The sequence below is a fragment of the Selaginella moellendorffii genome, unplaced genomic scaffold (assembly GCF_000143415.4).
Source record: "Selaginella moellendorffii unplaced genomic scaffold, v1.0 SELMOscaffold_64, whole genome shotgun sequence".
NCBI lineage: Eukaryota > Viridiplantae > Streptophyta > Lycopodiopsida > Selaginellales > Selaginellaceae > Selaginella > Selaginella moellendorffii.
This window is the reverse complement of record NW_003314325.1, coordinates 42,604-61,474: the sequence shown is the minus strand read 5'-3', so window position 1 is coordinate 61,474 and position 18,871 is coordinate 42,604. Positions and strand designations below refer to the sequence as shown.

General features: G+C 47.7%; 6 protein-coding genes and 1 long non-coding RNA gene across 9 annotated transcripts; 5 read left to right on the top strand and 2 right to left on the bottom strand.

Moving 5' to 3' along the window:
• Positions 1–6,303: 6,303 nt before the first annotated feature.
• Positions 6,304–7,243, bottom strand: LOC9648568. Its single transcript, XM_024690030.1, has 4 exons — positions 7,041–7,243; positions 6,807–6,906; positions 6,601–6,728; positions 6,304–6,530 (listed from the first exon to the last, which is right to left on the bottom strand). The coding sequence occupies exons 1-4, from the start codon at positions 7,086–7,088 to the stop codon at positions 6,465–6,467; spliced, it is 342 nt and encodes a 113-aa protein (XP_024545798.1). The 5' UTR covers positions 7,089–7,243; the 3' UTR covers positions 6,304–6,464.
• Positions 7,244–8,894: 1,651 nt separating this feature from the next.
• Positions 8,895–10,098, top strand: LOC112351689. 2 transcript variants are annotated; one of them, XR_002994249.1, is made up of 4 exons: positions 8,895–9,057; positions 9,174–9,216; positions 9,488–9,552; positions 10,016–10,098. It is a non-coding gene; the product is annotated as an uncharacterized LOC112351689 (long non-coding RNA). The 2 variants fall into 2 exon arrangements; XR_002994250.1 differs by lacking the exon at positions 10,016–10,098 and having other exon boundaries at positions 9,488–9,652.
• Positions 10,099–10,176: 78 nt separating this feature from the next.
• LOC112351639 lies at positions 10,177–11,630 on the top strand. Its single transcript, XM_024689873.1, has 3 exons — positions 10,177–10,255; positions 10,340–11,526; positions 11,573–11,630. The coding sequence occupies exons 2-3, from the start codon at positions 10,778–10,780 to the stop codon at positions 11,628–11,630; spliced, it is 807 nt and encodes a 268-aa protein (XP_024545641.1). The 5' UTR covers positions 10,177–10,255; positions 10,340–10,777.
• LOC9648566 (probable histidine kinase 1) lies at positions 11,588–14,495 on the top strand. 2 transcript variants are annotated; one of them, XM_024689991.1, is made up of 12 exons: positions 11,588–11,725; positions 11,783–11,836; positions 11,999–12,226; positions 12,279–12,384; positions 12,442–12,648; positions 12,710–12,843; positions 12,898–12,947; positions 13,014–13,246; positions 13,305–13,408; positions 13,467–13,979; positions 14,034–14,135; positions 14,230–14,495. In XM_024689991.1, exons 1-12 carry the CDS (start codon positions 11,636–11,638, stop codon positions 14,410–14,412), a joined length of 2,004 nt encoding a protein of 667 aa, XP_024545759.1. In that variant the 5' UTR covers positions 11,588–11,635; the 3' UTR covers positions 14,413–14,495. The 2 variants fall into 2 exon arrangements, with proteins under 2 accessions (XP_024545759.1, XP_024545758.1); XM_024689990.1 differs by having other exon boundaries at positions 14,021–14,135.
• A 336-nt stretch (positions 14,496–14,831) lies between these two features.
• On the top strand, positions 14,832–15,465 carry LOC9645000 (LOB domain-containing protein 4). Its single transcript, XM_002984807.2, has 2 exons — positions 14,832–14,993; positions 15,079–15,465. Exons 1-2 carry the CDS (start codon positions 14,832–14,834, stop codon positions 15,463–15,465), a joined length of 549 nt encoding a protein of 182 aa, XP_002984853.2.
• Positions 15,466–15,603: 138 nt separating this feature from the next.
• Positions 15,604–17,361, top strand: LOC9648565 (kelch repeat-containing protein At3g27220). The gene is made up of 7 exons (XM_002984806.2): positions 15,604–15,786; positions 15,899–16,045; positions 16,103–16,332; positions 16,401–16,571; positions 16,685–16,790; positions 16,841–17,050; positions 17,108–17,361. Exons 1-7 carry the CDS (start codon positions 15,604–15,606, stop codon positions 17,276–17,278), a joined length of 1,218 nt encoding a protein of 405 aa, XP_002984852.2. The 3' UTR covers positions 17,279–17,361.
• LOC9648564 (mitochondrial outer membrane protein porin of 36 kDa) lies at positions 17,288–18,825 on the bottom strand. The gene is made up of 7 exons (XM_024690024.1): positions 18,728–18,825; positions 18,512–18,579; positions 18,377–18,444; positions 18,189–18,299; positions 18,047–18,133; positions 17,783–17,991; positions 17,288–17,730 (listed from the first exon to the last, which is right to left on the bottom strand). Exons 2-7 carry the CDS (start codon positions 18,558–18,560, stop codon positions 17,424–17,426), a joined length of 831 nt encoding a protein of 276 aa, XP_024545792.1. The 5' UTR covers positions 18,561–18,579; positions 18,728–18,825; the 3' UTR covers positions 17,288–17,423.
• Between the last annotated feature and the right edge of the window lie 46 nt (positions 18,826–18,871).

Below are 18,871 nucleotides of genomic sequence, written 5' to 3'. Positions count from 1 at the left end.
AACAATTCCCAGGCTTTGGCATTTGCAGCTAAGCTAATTTTCGTGTGCAGTGCTGTGCAGTGCGGCAGTGCGCGCGCGGCAGCCATCTCTATCCAATGGCTGTACACTCCTTAGAGATACCGAGACTGTAAAAAAAAACTAAGTAGATGAAAGATTAAAAACCTTTACTAGGAATTTGCCAGGAGCTTTGGATTTGCTGCAAATGCCTTGTGTGGGCATTTGGGATCCTCGTCCAATGTGAGCTACTGACGGCTAGATTTGCAATCCCGCTTGGCAGTAACTGGCGCCAACACCGTTAGATGTGAATATTCCTTGCATGGCGCAATGGTTGGCGTGGGAAGAGCGCATTTGGCAGCTTTGCCGTGGGAGATTTGCGATCGTCCGCTGAGAAACCACCCCAGGGATGATGATGATACAAAGAATTTCTTATTCTTTTGCAGGAGTGGTACAATGATGCTCTGTAATGAGACAACAAGACAAGAGAAATATCTATAACTTGGAAGATCATGGTTCCTTCTAGGTATTTTTTCTCCACTACTTCGATTTGAGGCATTCTCTGTTGGTATTCTTGGCTCGACACATCCAAAACATAAACTTTATCAAAGTTCATTACTATAGTATGAAATTTTCTGTCACGATCACCATTAGTTTTGTTTTCCTTGTCACTTTGATTCACAGCAAGCCATGTTGTCCCAAATCTTTGTTAAGTTTTTGTTTACAAATCTCTAGCTATCAATCTCTTCTGGCTTAGATCGGTTTTGCACCAACATCGCAGAGTCAACTGGAGAGTTCTTGCTTGGTGTTCTTCCGTTTTCCATCTCCGTTTCACTCTTTAAAGCACGTATCCTCCTCCCCAATGATATTCTGTTTTAATGCTTTTGAATCCACCAATACGATGGCGAGAATAAGTGTAACTTTCAAATGTTTTGTTCCATCTCAGTGGAACCTTGGGTTCTTCGTTTTAACTTTGAAGTGTTGCATGCAGACACTCGCTCCGTAATTTTTTTCTGTCGATGAAAGACCAACAACTTCCAGAGAAACACTTTAAATAAACCGCAAATTTCCTGTTGTTCAAGGATCTTGTGCAAATATTCATTTTGAATGCCCACAGTATGGTGGTAAAAAATCCAATATAATACATATCTATGTATGCAAATTGAAGGAAAAAATAATTGCAATGCTTATAAATTTGAAAAAGTATATTATTTATCATTTATAATAAAATATATTATTTATATTATGAATAGAAATTGGAATAATGGTGATATGCCTACAAAGTGTAAGCATAGAAATATATCATGACTCGTAGTAAATTTTTCCTTCCATCTAAGGACAACACTGCTGACAAACATTGCCCCACACGCTTCCTGTCAAATAAGAGAACTTGAGTCAAGAAGAAATAACACGACAACACTCCTTCCCCTCCACCACCTCTTCAAAACTAGATACATGCAAGTGCGAGGGATCGATTGAAAGGAAAAATTAAAAAGAAAAGTTGATCGGTACCTGTTTGAGCCAGCATTCCTGGCGTTTGTGGCTCGTAAATATCAGGCGAGTGGCAGCCGTTCTCGGCAGCACAAAACACCCAAATTTTGCCATTCACCTCGCCCAGCTTAGTGGCTTTGGCCTGGTTGAAGCACGCTTGACAGCAATCGGCAGCGCTCTCTGTGTTATGAGTCAGTCCCCACCAGACAGCAACACCATCGTAATTTGTATGTGCCTCGGCTTCCAGGGATGATCACGTCCTCTACAAGAAAACCGAGGATTAAACCAGTACTGAACACTCCAAAGCCTGATACTCGGTATTAGCTGGGATTGCGTTTTCGGACGTCGGGTCGGCCGCTATCAACACACGATCAGATTTCCAGCACCATCTGTCCAATACTTCCACACCTGTGAGCAGTCCAAACGTAAGATGAGAGTGTAGGACGTTAAACAGGGGAGCTGAAATGAAGCTTTTATCTGCCCTAGGAGAGCCAATCACTCCCTGGAATGCAACTATGGTAAAATGCCTTTGCCTAGGACATAAGGCAATCAAGTTGATCAACTAAAAAGTATTTTCAAACTTCTCGCTTGTACTAGGCAATTTCTAGTCTCCAATATGTCAACAACACCAGGTGCATCCTCGCAAAATACCAACAAGCCCACACTCACTTCACGTCAAACTGGGCCGAAGACAAATGCAGGTCATGACCAGAGATGCCTGTTTCTACCCACTGTGCAAGACAGAAAGAAAGACCCTTTCACATCCCATATACGTGCAGCTACAGCTCTTCTTTCCCACAATGGAATTCTATTGTCACGACCTCCCACATTCATGTGGCCACAGCAAAAACAACTGCTCTCTACCTACATGCCATGGAAGACTGGAGGGCACTTATTGAAGCAACATCATGCCTTCACTTCCCAGACAGAAACATTTAGCAAGTGCCTGAAAGGCAACTTCTCTCTTTCCTCCCCTTTTTATCGAAAATCCCATGCTCTCACTAACACAATAAACACAATTCAGTGTGAAGGGTGTGCACTCCCTTGCTTCATAAATCTCGCATCAAGATTAGGACAATATAATTTCTTTTAGTGAATAGTTGTGTGCATTAAATTGCTATAGTAAGTGCTTAATTAAACTACATAAACTACTCATCTCCTCAGTAAATTTATCTTTACTCACTTCATATATACCATGTGGATATTGAAATCTATACACCAGCCCAATTCACTTCTAAAAGTAACAGTATGATTTCTTAATCAATTATTGCTGAGTGTTTCTTAAGCCAGTCCATCCCAAGATGTATGCTCTCTGAATAATCTACTATACCAAGAAAAGTTCTACTTTCTAAAAAACCTCCCAAGTTATAAAATAAATTCTCAACTCCATAACCATCTTTTAGTTGAACTTTTGCAGTTAACCTGTTCCCATAATACTTCTGATTGTGAACTGCTTTAATTCCAGTTTTTTTAAGAAGATCAAGTGATATGGCTGATATATCACTAATTCAATTCTGATTTGATGATCACTGATTCTCCCCTTATACTTGATTAAATTGTAATTACCCATGAGGCAATATATAATACCATTTACCTCAAACGTTAGACATTGCAATCTAATTCTAAGCAGTGTGTAATGTATTCAAGGTGAACCCAAAATTATGTTGTGATCAAAAATCACTGGTAAGACAGTCAGAGTTGTTTTAAATTCACAATGAACTTGAAATCTTGAACCTGTGAATTATTATCCACAGTAATATTAAATTCGTCGACTAATCATTGTGAAATAGCATCACAGTTAAAACCAGAATCCCAAAGAACATTGATTTTCTTCTCTAACCCTTGATCCCCATATAACCTTCCAAAAGCTTCTGCCGTCAAACCCTGTATCTACGAGCACAAACACCAGGAATGCTGGTACCAACTTTTCTTTTTTCTTTTTTCTTTTTTCCTTTCAATCGGTCACTCAAACTCTTGACAGGCTGATCAACCAAAGCTAAAGTTCAGGGGCCACTACCACGAAGAGTATAGGCAAACTCATAAAAACGCCTCAGTCGTAATTCTCTGGGTCTCTGGAGTTATTCGCAAATGAACTCCAGGTTCTTTTTTTTGCTTTTCTATACGACAGATTATGGTAATTCTTTGCTAGTCATTCCAATTGAAAGATCATGACTGTCAAACTGAGTTGCGACGAGACGCTTATAGCTGCTCACGGTGTTGTTCCCGTCTGCTTAACCAAAATGCTGTTCTTCTTTTCATATATTCCATCTCCAAAACAAAGAACGAGAGGAGCTTGGAGGAAGCAGGTGTGGCGAGAGGTTTAGGACAGTTCCTTGCAATCCTCGCCACGAGTTTTGGCCAATGCGATCGACGAGCTTCTGGGTAAACTTCGATTGAAATCGCTCGACTGTTTGGCAACGCCCGGACAAGATGGCAATGAAGAGTTGTTCTTGGCGCGATTATTCAAATTTTTGAAATTTGAAAGCGTTGTCGATTTCCAGCCCTTGCAGGTTCTCACTTTGACACGCTACGTCAGGGCTACGTACAGTTCCTCTCACAAGAGGTCGACCGGAAGCCGGTATCATACGGTTTGTACGCTCGAATGTGGGCACGCCACGTGTCAAATGTGAGGTGATCCAGAAGAAGCGGGCCGAGAAGACGGAGGTGAGAGAGGCTGCGCGCCAGGCGGCGCTCAAGGAGATCAAGGAGAGGATCAAGAAGACCAAGGACGAGAAGAAGGCGAAGAAGGCCGAGGTGCTCTCCAAGGCCACCAAGGTGAAAGCCCCCATCCAGCGGGGGCCTGTTTCCAAGGGGCCCAAGCTTGGCGGCGGCGGCGGCAAGCGCTGATCTATGGATCGAGTGAGAGATTGCGAGCCTGGGATTTGTTCTCGCCGTGGTTTTGCTTGCTTGTTTGTGTTGTGGTAGATGTAGGTGGGAAGTCGAGACGCGAGATTTTGCGAGATGAGGAGATGGGAATGGTGGTTCCGCTTCATCAGAGCGTGGTAAATCTTCTTTCTTCATGGAAGTTTTTGCTTTAAATATCCGGGTGACGAGGGTGTCAAAGCGAGCATCTCAAAAGTGATTCATCCAGGCCATCCAGCGCTAAGTGGATCCCAAAGCAGCAATCAATCGTTTCTCTTTTGTCGCCTCTATCTTCTCTTGCAACGTCAGCATTGCGAACAACAAGCATCTGGATCAGTTCTTCAGTCGTACAGCTAGAAGACATCAAAGGGAAACGATAAAAAGGCGCTCGGATGAGGTAATGCACTTAACTGGTCTGGGTGTCAGCACACAGTATCCCCGATGTCGGTGTGGCAGCCGGATAATTCTAGCTCGGTACTGACTGACAGAGTGATCGATTCATAACTTGATCGCTTGGGAGCGAGGAGAGCTTCTAGCTGAGAAGAAAAAAAAGATGTTGAGGCCAAAAATCTTCAAACCAATGTCATGCCTTCACTTCCCAGGGCAAGTGCAACTTCCCTCTTTCCTCCCCCGCTTGAAAGTTCCCTTCTCTCACCACAAAACACAATTATTTCTATCTATGCAAATAAGAATTCTAGTGTGAGGTGGTGCACTCATAATATAGATTTATTTTAGTGAATAATTTTGTGAATTAAATTGCTACAATAAGTGCTTAATTAAACTAAGCACCAACATAAACTACTCATCTCCTCTGTAAATTTATCTTTACTCACTTCATATATACCATGTGGATATTGAAATCTATACCACCAGCCCAATTCACTTCTAAAAGTAACAGTATGATTTCTATAATCAATTACTGCTGAGTGTTTCTTAAGCCAGTCCATCCCAAGATATATGCTCTCTGAATAATCTACTATACCAAGAAAAGTTCTACTTTCTGAAAAACCTCCCAAGTTATAAAATAAATTCTCAGCTCCATAACCATATTTTAGTTGAACTTTTGCAGTTAACCTTTTCCCAAAATACTTCTGATTCTGAACTGCTTTAATTCCAAGTTTCTTAAGAAGATCAAGTGATATAGCTGATATATCACAACCATTATCTAATTCAATTCTGATTTGATGATCATTGATTCTCCCCTTATACTCCACGTCATAAAAAGGAGGACATATATGCTGATTTATTCTTTTGTATTTTCTAGACTTGAATAAATTGTAATTACCCCTGAGGCAATATATAATACCATTTACCTCAAAAGTTAGATTATTTATATTGCCACTGCAATCCAATTTTAAGCAATGTTGATGCATCCAAGGTGAACCTAAAATTATGTCGTGATCAAGAATCACTGGTAGGACAGTCAGAGTTGTTTTCAATTCACAATCTTCCACCATGAACTTGAAATCTTTAACCCGTGAATTAATATCCACAGTAATATTAAATTCGTTGACTAGTCTTTCTGAAATAAAATCACACTCACTACCAGAATCCCAAAGAACATTGATTTTCTTCTCCAACCCTTGATCCCCATATAACCTTCCAAAAGCTTCTGCCATCAAACCCTAAATTTACAAAATCCTGGAGGGGGAATTTATACCTTTTTTTGGTAGATCCCTTTGACCAAAAGGATCACAACCATACCTTTTGAGGACGAGGTATATCGTGTCATAAAAAATAACGCGAGATCGTCTTAGCGGCCACGGGCAGCAGCGGATACTTGGCATCCTTGCCGTTTTTCAAGAGAACCAGACGATCGCATTGGCTCCGTCCTGTGGGTGGGTCTTTGCGTACGACCACGACAATCACAAAGTCACCTTTCACCGACGAGGAGCCATTGATTCCCGAGATTGCTGCCAGCAACGAGGGCCTTCGAGGCTGTTTTGCTCAGTGATCTCTGTGAGCCTAGCAGGAAAGCTTACGTATAAAAATCCGAAAGTTTGAGCTTCGAGGGCCGCTTACGCCGATCAAACCCGCAGAGAACATCACAAAGCGAAGTCTCCGCACCGTGTCATCAATCCTGTCCATGGAGATGAAACCTTCCTTCACCAGAGACGTCAGAGTGCCGATGAACTTGGTGTACTCGTATGGGGCACCATGATGAAGCAAGAAGTCATTATCTTCTGGAGAAACGAGTAGAAAAAAGAGAGCTCCGGTTGGTAAACTGGGAGAGAAGAAGCACGCATTTCTCACCATGTCAATTCCACTGAGACGAGAACTGTGTAAGTATGTGCCGGGTTTTGTGATCCTGTCAATGCCTTGCCAATCAGGGATCACGAATTCCTGTTGGCACAGTTCATAGTGCTTGGAGCAAGCCGCAGCTAGGAAAACCAAAAGAAAAAGTTGTAAGAACTCTTGGTCATTCTCCGACGCATAGAACTCTTTGGCAGGGGCCTCACCTTGAAGCCCCGAGATAATCGTCGTCATAGCCTTGACGAGCTGCGGCTTCTCGCTGTAGCATCTCCTGAAGCATCGGCCCCATCTTGGATCCTGGCAAACCTGGAAAACAAAGACTTGGGATCAGAAAAGAAAAAAAGCAAATCGCTTGGCTAGAAAACAAACACTAAGTTCGTCTCGATAAACAAGGAAAATCCGTAAGAGAAGAGATATCGAGTAGGCTTGCTCTTGCTTACCCGGCCGATACAAGGCTTGATAGACATTGTGAACAGCGTCGATGCCATGGCTACGTCGAGTGTGGTGACGCAAAACTGCTCTCCAGATTGTTGGCGACAGTCAAAGCTTGCAGCATTCTCGCGAAAACGCTGTGGAAGCTCCGGCTCGCTAGAGTCTCTGCGCCAGGAATTGCTTGGTGGATGAGCAGCTCTCCTCAGCGCCGCGAGATCCCACAACCCTAATCCCAATACCCTCCATCGCCCCTTTTACGCTGCCGAGCTCCCGCCACGTGGCGCGCGGGAAGAATTTCGTTTTAAAGTGCCTTCGTTCACTTTAGGGGTTTATTGTGTTTGTGAGAGCCCGAGCAAGCGAGCGAGCGAGCGAGCGATCGATCGAGCGATATATGGCGAATCCAAGTGACAAGAAGGGGAAGAGGAGGACGCCCGCGAAGAATCCACGCGAAATTTCGGTTGTGCAAGAGCGACGCAATGCATTGCTCCAGATGGAGTGGGAGGCGGCTGCAGCAGGTTGATCCTCTTCTGGTTCTTGCTTGATCATCCACATTTCTTGTGCAATCCAGCACGCAAGCACGGAGAACCAGACCAGGGCCAAGACGATTTCCAGAACAAGCGAGATCGGGTCGCGGCCGAGCACCAGCAGGCCGACAGCAAGCTGGCCGGAGACAATGGTGAGCGTGACGAGCCCCAGGGAGGCCGCAATGAATCGCACGACCGATGTGGCCTGGTCGATGCGCTGCTCGTGATTGTCCTCGTCGCGCTCGTCGCGCTTGTCGTGCTCGTCGTTGTCTCTCAATTCATCCTCGATTGAGAGACATCAATGTGATTCTCTGCAATCCCCGATTCATCATCACACAGCTCCGATTTCTTTCGGTTTCCAGAAAATATTTCCCGCTTTGAGAAGAGGGTCTAGGGTTTAATTTAGGGTTCCTTGAGGTCTCGTGAGAAATGCACACAATGCGGTGCCATTCCCCAGCTCTGATAGTTCTTTACAAGCCACGGTCCAGGTACTATTGTCTATGCTTTATAATGAATGATCTATCGTGTTTTCTTTTAAGGGTGGAAGTAAAGTCGAGAGGAGGCTAGTCTCCATGATGAGTTTGGCTCTTCATTTTCGAATACAAAGAGCCTCCAAGACTGGTATTCACTATTCGCTTTTGCTATGAACCCTGCAGTGATCTCGCTAACAATGTAGGTTCATCGTCTCGGTGCTTCACGGTGCGTTCACCTTTGTCTCGCTGCTCACGGCATGCAGCCACGCCGGGCTGGTTGACAAGGGACGCGAGTTCTTCGAGGCCATGAGCAGCGAGTATGGAGTGGCTCCAAACGTCCAGCACTACACTTGCTTGGTGGATCTTCTGTGCCGGGCAAATCGGCTAGACGAAGCGCTCAAGACCGTGGAGGCGATGCCTTGCAAGGCGGACGCGGTGCTGTGGACGGCGCTGTTAAGTTCATGCCTCAAGTGGAGAGATGTGGAGCTTGGCAGGATGGCTTTCCAGTCGGTTCTCAAGCTCGACGATGGAACAGGCTCCGCGTACTCTCTCATGTCCAACATCTATGCGCGAGGTGAGTCGGATTTACAGCTCCAAGACAAAGCTCCATAGTCATGGGAAACAGTCATGGGAACGATTTAATGCTCGACTGACTGACGCTACTGTTGGAGAGAAACGACATGTCTTACTTCACTTCCATCTCAGGTTGCGTTGTTGTCTTTCTTTCTTATCAGTAACTAACGAAGATTTCCCTTCTGGCAGGCTGAGCTTTCTCCGCTGTTAAGTCGGACACTTTCGGCTGCTGGCAATTCCTGAAACGTCGGGTCACGGTATTCGATAGGCGCTGGTATATCCCACACAAAGGTGATCCTCTTCATTTTTTACGTTGTTGCTCCTTCACACAAGTCGTCCTCACCCTCCAGGAACAAAAACAAGGTGAGACCCCGTTTTGACCCGCATTTTAAAACCGTAACGATGGCAACATCTCCTTGAATGGATAGACACCAGCACAGCAGCAGCCATCCATGGTGAGCACTCTTCTTTTCTCTTTCACTTTTCGCGTTTTTTTCTCTTCTTATGCTGCTGGCCCGTGCATGCTTGCTCGACTACCTTGCACTTACGCTAGGCTTTTTTGCTTTTGTAGAGGCGGGGAGCTTGCGGTGCCTCCCAACTACCAGCGTTTCGAGGTTAGTTTTTGTGTCGAGAACGTGGGCTCGTAAGCTCTTGCGTTTGTTTAGTTCTCGCAGCCAGCGTAGTTTTTACAGTCTTCCTGGATGCTCCAGGACAAAACTAAGCTTTTCTGGGTCCATGCAGAGCAGCGTTTCTGTCTCGTTATAGTCTTTTTATTCTCCTCCTCGTGATTACATCCATCATTGTTTTTGAGCTCCACTTGCCACCCGCTTATGAGTTCCACTAAGATCACCATCTAAACTTCCTTTGTTTTCCTTCTTTTAACAGGCAGGCATGGGAACTCCTGGCAACGAACAGAACACAAGCGAAGAACAAGGCTAAAACAAGGAGAGGTATGTAATCCTATGCCTAATCCTACAGCAAAGCATGGAAGTTTCTGGTCCCATTGGCACCCCATGTTCATCATTTTCTCGCTCAACATGCCTTTGTCAATGAGCGTGACCCTCCAACCAGCACTAGCCTTGTTTAATCGTAAACAAGCTGCTCCAGCCAGCAAAAGTGCCAAGAGCGAAGAGCCTTAAGTTGTGACCATGGATTTGTCACTCGTGTTGGTAGAGCCAGGAACGCTCGTGAGCAAAGTGTTTTTTTCTTCTGTCTTGCTTGGCTTGCATACTTTTTGTGTGTCGAATGAGCTTCCCTTATCCTTGTGAGTGTTTTCTCGAAGTGGCTGTCAAAAAGCTTTGAAGAGCCGATCCGATCTCTCCAAGCATGTGTTGTGGTGGCTTTTTGTAGAATTTGCGTGACTTGGCTCGTAGAAACTTTGTTTAATCCATGAATTTGCATCTTACACGGCAGGAAGGAGAGCGCTTGAACGTGGATGATGGTGTGCCTTGGATCAACGTAGCTAGTGGAAGCAAGCAAGTTAAAAAAAATGGAAGAACGAGGTAAACATTGACAGCGAATGAATGAGACGATGAAAGCGTTTTGGTCCTGCGATTTCTCCAGGTTTGCGGACATGGTGAAAAGGTCGCTCGCGGTGGTGTAGTAACTTTTGGGCGCAACAAGGACATCGATGTTGTTTGTGTTGGAAATGTGGTATGGTTTCTCTTTGCTTTTAGTTCTTAGGACTTTCCCCTTGAAATGGTTGTTTAACTTGGTATAGTTTTTTCGTTTCTTCAGAGGGCCCGGGAGATGTCTTCCATCCGTCCACAGTGCGATTCATGCACCAGCAGTGGGCATCAACACACTCACACACCAAAAAAAAAAGAGGGAAAAGAACACCGTAGATGCCTCGAAAAAGGAAGGCATTCACCAATTTGGAAGGAACTCGCTCCAGCTTGATCAAGCTTCCAAGCGTGAAGAATCGTTTCCTTCCATCCATCAGACTTTATAGTCTCTCCGTGATCCGTGATCCTAGGAACACTTCCTCTGAAAAGTAAAAATGCTTCTTTTGGGAGATTCTCCATGACACGATCGATGTGGGCTCCCGGCAGGAGCGCCGCCGCGCGGATCGATCCATGTGGGCAGTCGCCTCCGCGGCCCGGATTTAGTGGGTCGATCGCGGATTCGGGAATTCGCCACGAAAATCCAGGGTGGTCGTCTCCATCGTCGCGGTGAATGCCCAATGTGGGTGACGAGAGGAGCAAGATCAAAGAGGTAAGAAGAAGAATCACCATCTCTTCCCTGCGAGGAATTTGGCTCTGCGCGATCATCACAATCAAGCTGGAAGCTGGAATCGATCATCGCGTGCACTCCCAGGACGAGCTCGGGAGCCTAGAGAAGAGATCTTCGATGTGGCCACCCGACCTGAATTGGGAGAAGCGCTTGTCGCAGAAGCCGGACAACGTATCCCTGGCGGGCGAGGCGGGCATCGCCGATTCGAGCTACCTATCGAGCTTGGTTGGCTCCACGAATGTGGGAGTCGGGCAGCTCTCCGGGCTTGCCAGGCAGTGGGAATCCAGTCACAGCAATGCAGTCCAGCTGCTCAAGGAGGAGATGGAGTCGCTCTCGTCACAGCGCAGCGAGGCGGAGAGCAAGCGGCGCCGGATTCTCGACGAGGAATCCTTCTACGCGGCGGCGTCGCGGGACAATCGATCGGTGCTGCGCGGCTCCGGGACGCTCGAGGAGCAAGTCAAGCGGCAAGTGAGTGGAGTTCCTCCGCTGGTTGGAGTCCTTCCTCCTCCATCGCTGGATGATAGCAAAGTTGGCACTGTAGAGAAAGAGTGGAGAGCTCCTCCTCCTCCTCCTCCAGGAACTTTGGAGGGCGATGGCGGCGGCAATGCTGCTGCTTGCTCTTGCGAGAGGAGAGGGAGCTTTGGATTGGAAGAGGGAGGAGAAGGCTATGGCGACCAGGTGGAGCATTGGAAGTCCAAGGCTTGGAAGTTTAACCAGCTCCTGGGCGAGAGCTTGCAGCGGGAGGAGATTCTCATCAAGAAACTCGAGGAGAAATCCAAGCGCCTGGAAGCAGTGAAGCCGATGGTGACCGAGCTGCAAAACCAGCTCGAGCGAGTGGACAACTTCCTCCACTTTGTGCTCCGGAATGCTCCCATTTTCTTGAGCCACCAGGTAAAGATTTCTTGCTCGCTTGCTTCTCCTCGCTGCGATCTAAACTCTCATTGCCAGGACAAGGATCTCAAATATAGATTTATGTACAATAATCATCCGGCCTGGCAATCGGTACGTAGCGATCTTCCTCAAAGTTTTCCATTTGTTTTAGAACTGCTAGCTAGCGTGGGCTTTCTAGAGCTCTATAGTTCTAGAATTCGCGAGTTCTATAGTTCTCTAAAGTTCTAGCTCTAGAGCTTGTGTTCTACAGGATTTACGAGTTTTGCTTTCCAGGAGGTGATTGGAAAGACGGACCTGGAGCTTCTCCCGGGTCCGGGAGGAACCATGACACACAACTTCAAGAAGGAAGTTCTTCGCCGGGGGTGCCCGGCAAAGCGAGAGTTCGTCTACGACACGGTGGAGTTTGGATACAAGGTGTTTCTCATCTGTGCCGAGCCGGTGTTCAGCAAAGGTGGCGAGACGATTGGTGTCAACATCGTCTCCATGGACGTCACTGAAGAGGTACTTTCGAGACCGTGAAATCTTCGTTTTCTAGCTTTGACAAGGAAAAAAGAAATTTCTCAAGGCTGCAAACCGGGAGAAGCTCATACGCTTGAGGGAGGAAGAAGCCGTGCAAAAGGCGATGGAAACGCAGCTTCACAAGACAATGCGCATCACAGGCAAGTTTTTGGTGCTATATCTTTGAGTGCTGTTCTTATACTTTGGTTTTTTTCCAGAGGAAACGATGAAGGCAAAGCAGCTGCTGGCTACAATGTCGCATGAGATACGCTCGCCGCTGAGTGGAGTGGTGAGCATGGCCGAGATTTTGGCCGCCACCAATCTGGATCCCGAGCAGCAAAATCTCGTCGATATCATGGTTTCATCCGGAGACCTGGTGATGCAACTTATAAATGACATTCTCGATCTCTCCAAGGTGGAATCAGGTGAAACCAGCTTGAGCTTTTGATGGTGTTTTAATCGTGGCTTCTCTTTTCTGCTACTCAGGAGCTATGAAGCTCGAGGCTACAAAGTTTCGTCCTCGAGAGGTCCTCAAGAACGTCCTCCAGATCGCCGCAGCGTCGATGCAAAAGGGAGACTTGAATTTGGAAGGCTTTGTCTCGGCCGAAGTTCCGTTTGAGGTGACAAAGCTTTTCACGGTTGAGAGTAACTTGGTTTCTCGCTTATCCTTATAGGTGATTGCCGATGTGTTGAGAGTCCGCCAGATCTTGACAAACTTGGTGAGGTAAAAACTCGATTTTTTCTGTCCTGCAAAGCTTTTCTCGAGCTTTATACCTTCTTCTTCTTCCAGCAATGCCATCAAGTTTACTCGTCATGGAAGTGTCCGGGTGGAGATAGAAATCGGCAACAAAAAACTTCCTCACAAGCAAAATGGAAGCATTGTCGATTCAAACGAATTACAAACTCCTTGCTCTTCTTCTATCACTTCTCCCGCGACTACCACTTCCACTGTTCCACAGTGGGTAAACAACGACACTGTGTGGCTCGAGTGTCGAATTGTGGACACGGGCATTGGTATTCCAGGTCTGCCAAACAAATGTTTCTACACAGTTTAACCTTTTCTTTGATTTCGTTGTCGCAGACACGGCTCTCCCGTTTCTATTCACGAAATATATGCAAGTGAGTGAAACACACGCAAGGAAGTATGGTGGCACTGGTCTCGGCCTCGCGATTTGCAAGCAACTGGTACGTGATTCATGCTAAGGAACCTTCGACGATAACTATGATTCTTCGTTTCTTCAAGGTGGAACTCATGGGTGGAAAGCTCAAAGTTAACAGTGAAGAGAACAAAGGCTCCACGTTTATGTTTACGCTGCCCTGCAAGCTTTGCGGATCAAACGGTACCAATCAAGCTAGCAGCCACTTTAGTTTTAGCACGGCAGCGATGGCGGCGAGAAGAAAATCATCGGGAACACGGGGCTCGAGCGTGAACAAGAGAATTAGCGGCAACAATGGCGAGAGTGTCTCGTCCAGGAAGAGCTCGAGCTCTCCTCCTCATCGAAACGGTGAAGCTAGCGGTAAAACCACGACAAAGATCGATGTTCCTACCGCTGTTGCTGCTACCACTACCACCACCGCCACCGCCACTGGCGGCAATGCGGCTAAGTTGAAAGTTTTGCTCGCCGAGGACAACAAAGTGAACATCATGGTTGCGCAGTCGATGTTACGAAGAATGGGGCTCGAAGCAACAGTTGTGAACGATGGAGCCGAGGCTGTGGAAGCGATCAAGAGAGATTACTTCGATTTGATTCTAATGGTATTGCCAGCTTTCTTTCCTTGACCGTTCTTGGCGATAAGTTCTTTTTATCAGGACGTCATCATGCCCGTGATGGATGGATTGGAGGCAACTCGTTTGATCCGCGATACGCAGGGAAATCGGGATGGTCAAGGCAAGAGGAGCACGATCATAGCTGTAAGTGATCACATCTGTTCTTCATTCTCAATTGTTAGAGACAAGCTCTTCTCTGATCAATCGATCGCTGCCTTCTCTGTTTTGGCTGGAATAGATGACCGCGAATGCGCTTCCAGAGAACGTCGCGGAATGCTACACTCACGGCATGGACTCATTCATCGCCAAGCCAGTGACTTTCAGCAAATTGCAGCAAGCAATACAGCAATTCTTTCCCCCCTCTCTGCCATCTCCATCGCCCTCCTCCTCCTCATCCTCTCCATCGCCCAAGCCACGGTGAGAGACCGGAAAGAAGCTCTCCTCAAACTTGTACCATAGAAACAGCGCCAATTTGCCAATTTTGAAAGGCGGCATATTCTCAGATCCACCCCAGCTGGAGGTCGCGGGTTCGATGCTTGCATGGGACGCGGTTCGCACGATCCAAAGAAATCTCCAGTTGAATTTCCAGGAAGAAGTTTTTTTTCCCACCGTCCACTTACCATTTGCGTCGGGCCAATCCGGCGCGACACGTCACCACGTCACGCCAGCTTATATACCATCGCCTCCATTTTTTTGCCCTTCCCACGGTTTAAAGAGAGAGAGAGAGAGAGGAGGCATATTTTCCAAGAAGACGAAGAGCTCGCGACTTCGATCGATCGGACGAGCAATCGATCGATCCAGCGAGCGCGGCGCGGCGCGGCGCGGCGCGATCGATCGCCAATGTCCCCGTCAGGTCTGTCGCCGTGCGCTGCTTGCAAGCTCCTCCGCCGGCGATGCGCGCAGGATTGCATCTTTGCGCCATACTTCCCCCCCGACGAGCCCCAGAAATTCGCCTTCGTCCACAAGGTCTTCGGCGCCAGCAATGTGAGCAAGATGCTCCAGGTGATCGATCGATCGCAAGTTCTTCCATTTCCAATCGTTCTTTAGGGCTCAAAGATTTCTTTCTTCCTTCTTGTTTCTCTTCCAGGACCTTCCTCTCCACCAGCGCGGCGACGCCGTGGGTAGCATGGTCTACGAGGCAAATGCCAGGGTCAGGGATCCGGTCTATGGCTGCGTTGGCGCGATCTCGGCACTACACCAGCAGATAGCGCAGCTCCAGACGCAGCTCGCAATCTCCCAGGCCGAGAACGTTTGCCTTCGAATGCAGCACAGCGCGATGGTCACCAACATCGTCGGGCAGAACCACAGCGTCTCCTCCGCCACCACCGCCGCCACCACAATCACCAGCGAGAGCATCAAAATCTCCCCAGCGTCGTCGCCGCCGGCGGCGCCAAGCTCGCCCGACCGCGAAAGCCACCACTTTCGGGGGATCGAGGCGCTCGAAGCGACTGGCCCCCTCTGGACGACGTGCTAGAGTAGAGAGTTTTCCCCAAGAACCCTAAAACCTGGGGCCTTGTACGGTCGTTATTGCCGGACAATATTTTGGCGGCTAAACTTTAAAATTTTTGTACGGTATATATGCTATGTAAAGCCCTAGCCCTAGTGATTGTGTATGGGGAAGAGGAATGTGGGCTCGGTAGGGCATCTCGTGCGCTATGGGGCGCTCGCGGCGTGCGCGCTGCTCGCGATCGTGGCGGTGTTTAGGAATTTCTACTGGATTTCGTCCTACGCAACGGCGCCGCGGTCGATGCCTTCCTCGATTCCACTCGGCTATGATCCGCTCAAGCTGCAGGAGGTGAGTGAGTGTGATCTCTGTCCGAGCGAGAAGATATTGCGATTTCCTCGCATTTGTCAGTGTTTTATTTAAATCTGTCTAGCTGATTCTTCCGCGTTTCTAAGATGCACAGATAGAGGCGATGGATTTGCTAGAACCAGGCGTTCCAGAGATCCAGTGGGAAGAAATCGCAGAGTGTCCTGTTAAGAGGCTCGATGGGGCTGCCGTACAAATCCGGAACCTCTTGTACGTTTTCGCTGGATATGCTACCATTGACGAGGTTAGTGATTAGATTTCCTTCTCCAGATCTTTCACATTTTGCTTTTCCATTCTATAGATACATTCTCATGTCAATGTTCTCGACTTGATGACAAACACTTGGATCGACACTTTCGATATGCCAAAGGAAATGGCTCACTCACACCTGGGAATGGTCACGGATGGACGCTTCGTTTACGTTGTTACTGGGCAGTATGGCCCCCAGTGTCGAGGACCGACAAATCTCAACTTCGTGCTGGATACCGAGACAAAGTCGTGGGATCGTCTTCCTCCACTTCCGGTGCCCAGGTAAATCTTACAAAGTTCTTTCTTTTCTTTTCGAGAATGGCTCGCTGTATGAAAACACACGCTGATAGATATGCGCCTGCAACACAGCTCTGGAGAGGAAGGCTTCATGTCATGGGTGGCAGTAAGGAGGATCGCTGGGAGCCCGCGCTTGAGCACTGGAGCCTCGCTGTGAAAGACGGAAAGGCGGTAGAAACAAAGTGGCGAGCCGAGATTCCAATACCTCGAGGTGGTCCTCACAGGTAAAAACGTTTCCTTGTCAGGTTCTTGAGTTGGAAACAGTCAAGTTCAAGACTAGAGCTCAAGAACTTGACGTCGTTCCAGTTTCCAATTTATTTCTTTCTCCTTTGTGCAGGGCCTGCATTGTTTTCGGTGATCGTCTCTTCGTCATTGGTGGTCAGGAAGGAGATTACAAGCCCAAGCCCGGGTCTCCTATTTTCAAATGCTCTCGGCAGCGTGAGGTAAGTTCACACCATTCTCGCTCTCTCCAGCTCTAAATCTTTCAAGCCAGGTGGTCTACAGCGACGTCTACATGCTAGAGAACGCCGCAAAGTCATGGAAAGCCATGCCGCCAATGCCAAAGCCCGACTCTCACATCGAGTTCGCGTGGGTGATTGTCAACGATTCCATTGTCATCGTTGGCGGCACCACGGAGAAGAATCCAGTCACGAAAAAGATGGTTCTTGTGGGGGACGTGCTCCAATTCAGCCTCACGAAAATGGTGAGTAGCAGTACGAGATTCTCTCGGCCGTTGCGAGCTGATGTTTGGCGTGAACAGAGATGGAAGATCATCGGACGCATGCCGTACAGGGTGAAGACAACGCTGGCGGCTTTCTGGGATGGATGGCTTTATTTTACATCGGGGCAGCGAGACAAAGGCGTCGACGATCCTGCACCGAAGAAGATTGTAGGCAAGACATGGAGAACAAAGTTGAGGCTCGTCTTATGAGAACAGAGGGGAGAAAAAGCGAGCTCGAATTATTCCTGCTCACATCAAAAGCGTCACAGACAAAAGAAAAATTCTTTTTCCAAGGTTCGTTCCAGGAGATTATACCCCTGACTGACTGACTCGACTGACGTTTTTACTCACTTGCTCATGGCTTGAGCGAAAGAGCTAGACCAACTTTGGTGTCCTTGTTCAGGGACTTCGTGTCGACTTCGCCAGAGATCGTCAAGAGCGACTTCGGCCGGAACTCGTGCTGGATCAGAGCCGCGAGCTTCCCCTGATTATTCAGGCGAGCCTTGACGGTGGTGAGGAGATCCAGATTATACGCGCCACCGATGGTAAACGTATTCAACTTCTTTGAAATCGAATGCACCACCTCCGCGCCGACAGTGGCCTTCGTCAGTGGACTGACCGTGTGTGAATAGCTGACTTTCACAGTATCTCCTTTGTCACACCTAGCAAAAGGAAGAAAGCTTAGACTTGGCAAGGACTTCGTCCCAGACTTACAAGAGGAGAGCAGCGGTGAAGTCCGGCTTGGTGATGCCAAGCCCAGCTTCGTACTTCTTCACGGTTCCAGCGGCAGTGTCGAGGGAGACAGCGCCTCCCAGCGAGTACTCCTTGTTGCCAAAGGCCGCCGTGACGTCCACTGGAGGCGAGGCAGTCAGTCCCACAGCGCTGGTGATGCCAACATTGTCGTGGACGTAGTGAACTTCCACCTGTAGCGATGTTACTTCGCAAGAACAATCGAAATCCAAAAGCTTTCTAGCGAACCTTTCCAGTCGAAACGTTGGGGAGATTCACGCCGATGATCGCCTTCACTCCTTGGCTGACTTCATTGCCAGTGACTGTGGCATACACCTGTGTGATCGGAGCTGCTACGTTACAAGGAAAGGAAAATGTGATGGCTACGTACGTTTGAGTTTGTGTCGACTTTCACGTCAGTGGTGATGTTGTAATGCTTAAACTGGCCACAGAGCTCCCCTCCCAGAGACTCGCCTTTCCTTGTTCCAGTCGAGGTGAACGTCTACAGAGAAAGAAAAAACTTAGAGCTAAGATCACATAGCACAAAGAAAAAAAATGAACAAAACAGATGAAACTTACCAAGCCAGACGAGGTTGTGGTCGTGACAGTGAATTTGTGGTCGTAGAAATAGTCCTTGTTAAGGAGGTCTGCTCATCCCACAATTTTAAAAAGAACTAGGAAGAACAAAGCATACAAAAAAAAACCTCTCCCTACCTCTGGTACTCCTGCCAATGTCGGAGAACATTCCCGGTCCCTTGCCCATTCCTCTTGATGATCTCTACCTGCGCGCGGCAAATGCCAAACCAGCGAGCTGCGAATCAGAGAAACCCTACCAAAACCCCTCCGCGAGACGAGAAAAGCCTCTCGCGAAATCTCGGCAATCTTGATCCCGCTGGAGGAGGAGCGAGTGGGAGCGGGGCGAGAGCACACCTGATTGATTAAAGAATGCGAGCGAGCCGCGCGCCGCCGACGATGATCCGTGAAATTCCCTTCCTGCCCTAGACAGATTTTATAAAGCGAGGTTTCTTTACCGTGGTGACTAGTTTAGGTATATTCTACAGCATATTCGAATAT

What these genes read in the sequence shown, in the direction of transcription:
- LOC9648568 (XM_024690030.1), bottom strand. Translation starts at nt 7,088, where the DNA reads ATGGCATCGACGCTGTTCACAATGTCTATCAAGCCTTGTATCGGCCGG. An exon ending in TCAAGCCTTGTATCGGCCGG is followed by an intron (nt 6,907 to 7,040) that starts GTAAGCAAGAGC and finishes TTTGTTTTCCAG; the next exon opens with GTTTGCCAGGATCCAAGATG. An exon ending in GATTATCTCGGGGCTTCAAG is followed by an intron (nt 6,729 to 6,806) that starts GTGAGGCCCCTG and finishes TGGTTTTCCTAG; the next exon opens with CTGCGGCTTGCTCCAAGCAC.
- LOC112351639 (XM_024689873.1), top strand. Translation starts at nt 10,778, where the DNA reads ATGCCCAATGTGGGTGACGAGAGGAGCAAGATCAAAGAGGTAAGAAGA. An exon ending in GACCAGGTGGAGCATTGGAA is followed by an intron (nt 11,527 to 11,572) that starts GTCCAAGGCTTG and finishes GAGAGCTTGCAG; the next exon opens with CGGGAGGAGATTCTCATCAA.
- LOC9648566 (XM_024689990.1), top strand. Translation starts at nt 11,636, where the DNA reads ATGGTGACCGAGCTGCAAAACCAGCTCGAGCGAGTGGACAACTTCCTC. An exon ending in CAAGACAATGCGCATCACAG is followed by an intron (nt 12,385 to 12,441) that starts GCAAGTTTTTGG and finishes GTTTTTTTCCAG; the next exon opens with AGGAAACGATGAAGGCAAAG. An exon ending in AGAGGAGCACGATCATAGCT is followed by an intron (nt 14,136 to 14,229) that starts GTAAGTGATCAC and finishes TGGCTGGAATAG; the next exon opens with ATGACCGCGAATGCGCTTCC.
- LOC9645000 (XM_002984807.2), top strand. Translation starts at nt 14,832, where the DNA reads ATGTCCCCGTCAGGTCTGTCGCCGTGCGCTGCTTGCAAGCTCCTCCGC. An exon ending in ATGTGAGCAAGATGCTCCAG is followed by an intron (nt 14,994 to 15,078) that starts GTGATCGATCGA and finishes TTTCTCTTCCAG; the next exon opens with GACCTTCCTCTCCACCAGCG.
- LOC9648565 (XM_002984806.2), top strand. Translation starts at nt 15,604, where the DNA reads ATGGGGAAGAGGAATGTGGGCTCGGTAGGGCATCTCGTGCGCTATGGG. An exon ending in CCTCCACTTCCGGTGCCCAG is followed by an intron (nt 16,333 to 16,400) that starts GTAAATCTTACA and finishes ACACGCTGATAG; the next exon opens with ATATGCGCCTGCAACACAGC. An exon ending in CCTCGAGGTGGTCCTCACAG is followed by an intron (nt 16,572 to 16,684) that starts GTAAAAACGTTT and finishes TCCTTTGTGCAG; the next exon opens with GGCCTGCATTGTTTTCGGTG.
- LOC9648564 (XM_024690024.1), bottom strand. Translation starts at nt 18,560, where the DNA reads ATGGGCAAGGGACCGGGAATGTTCTCCGACATTGGCAGGAGTACCAGA. An exon ending in CATTGGCAGGAGTACCAGAG is followed by an intron (nt 18,445 to 18,511) that starts GTAGGGAGAGGT and finishes TGGGATGAGCAG; the next exon opens with ACCTCCTTAACAAGGACTAT. An exon ending in CCACAACCTCGTCTGGCTTG is followed by an intron (nt 18,300 to 18,376) that starts GTAAGTTTCATC and finishes CTTTCTCTGTAG; the next exon opens with ACGTTCACCTCGACTGGAAC.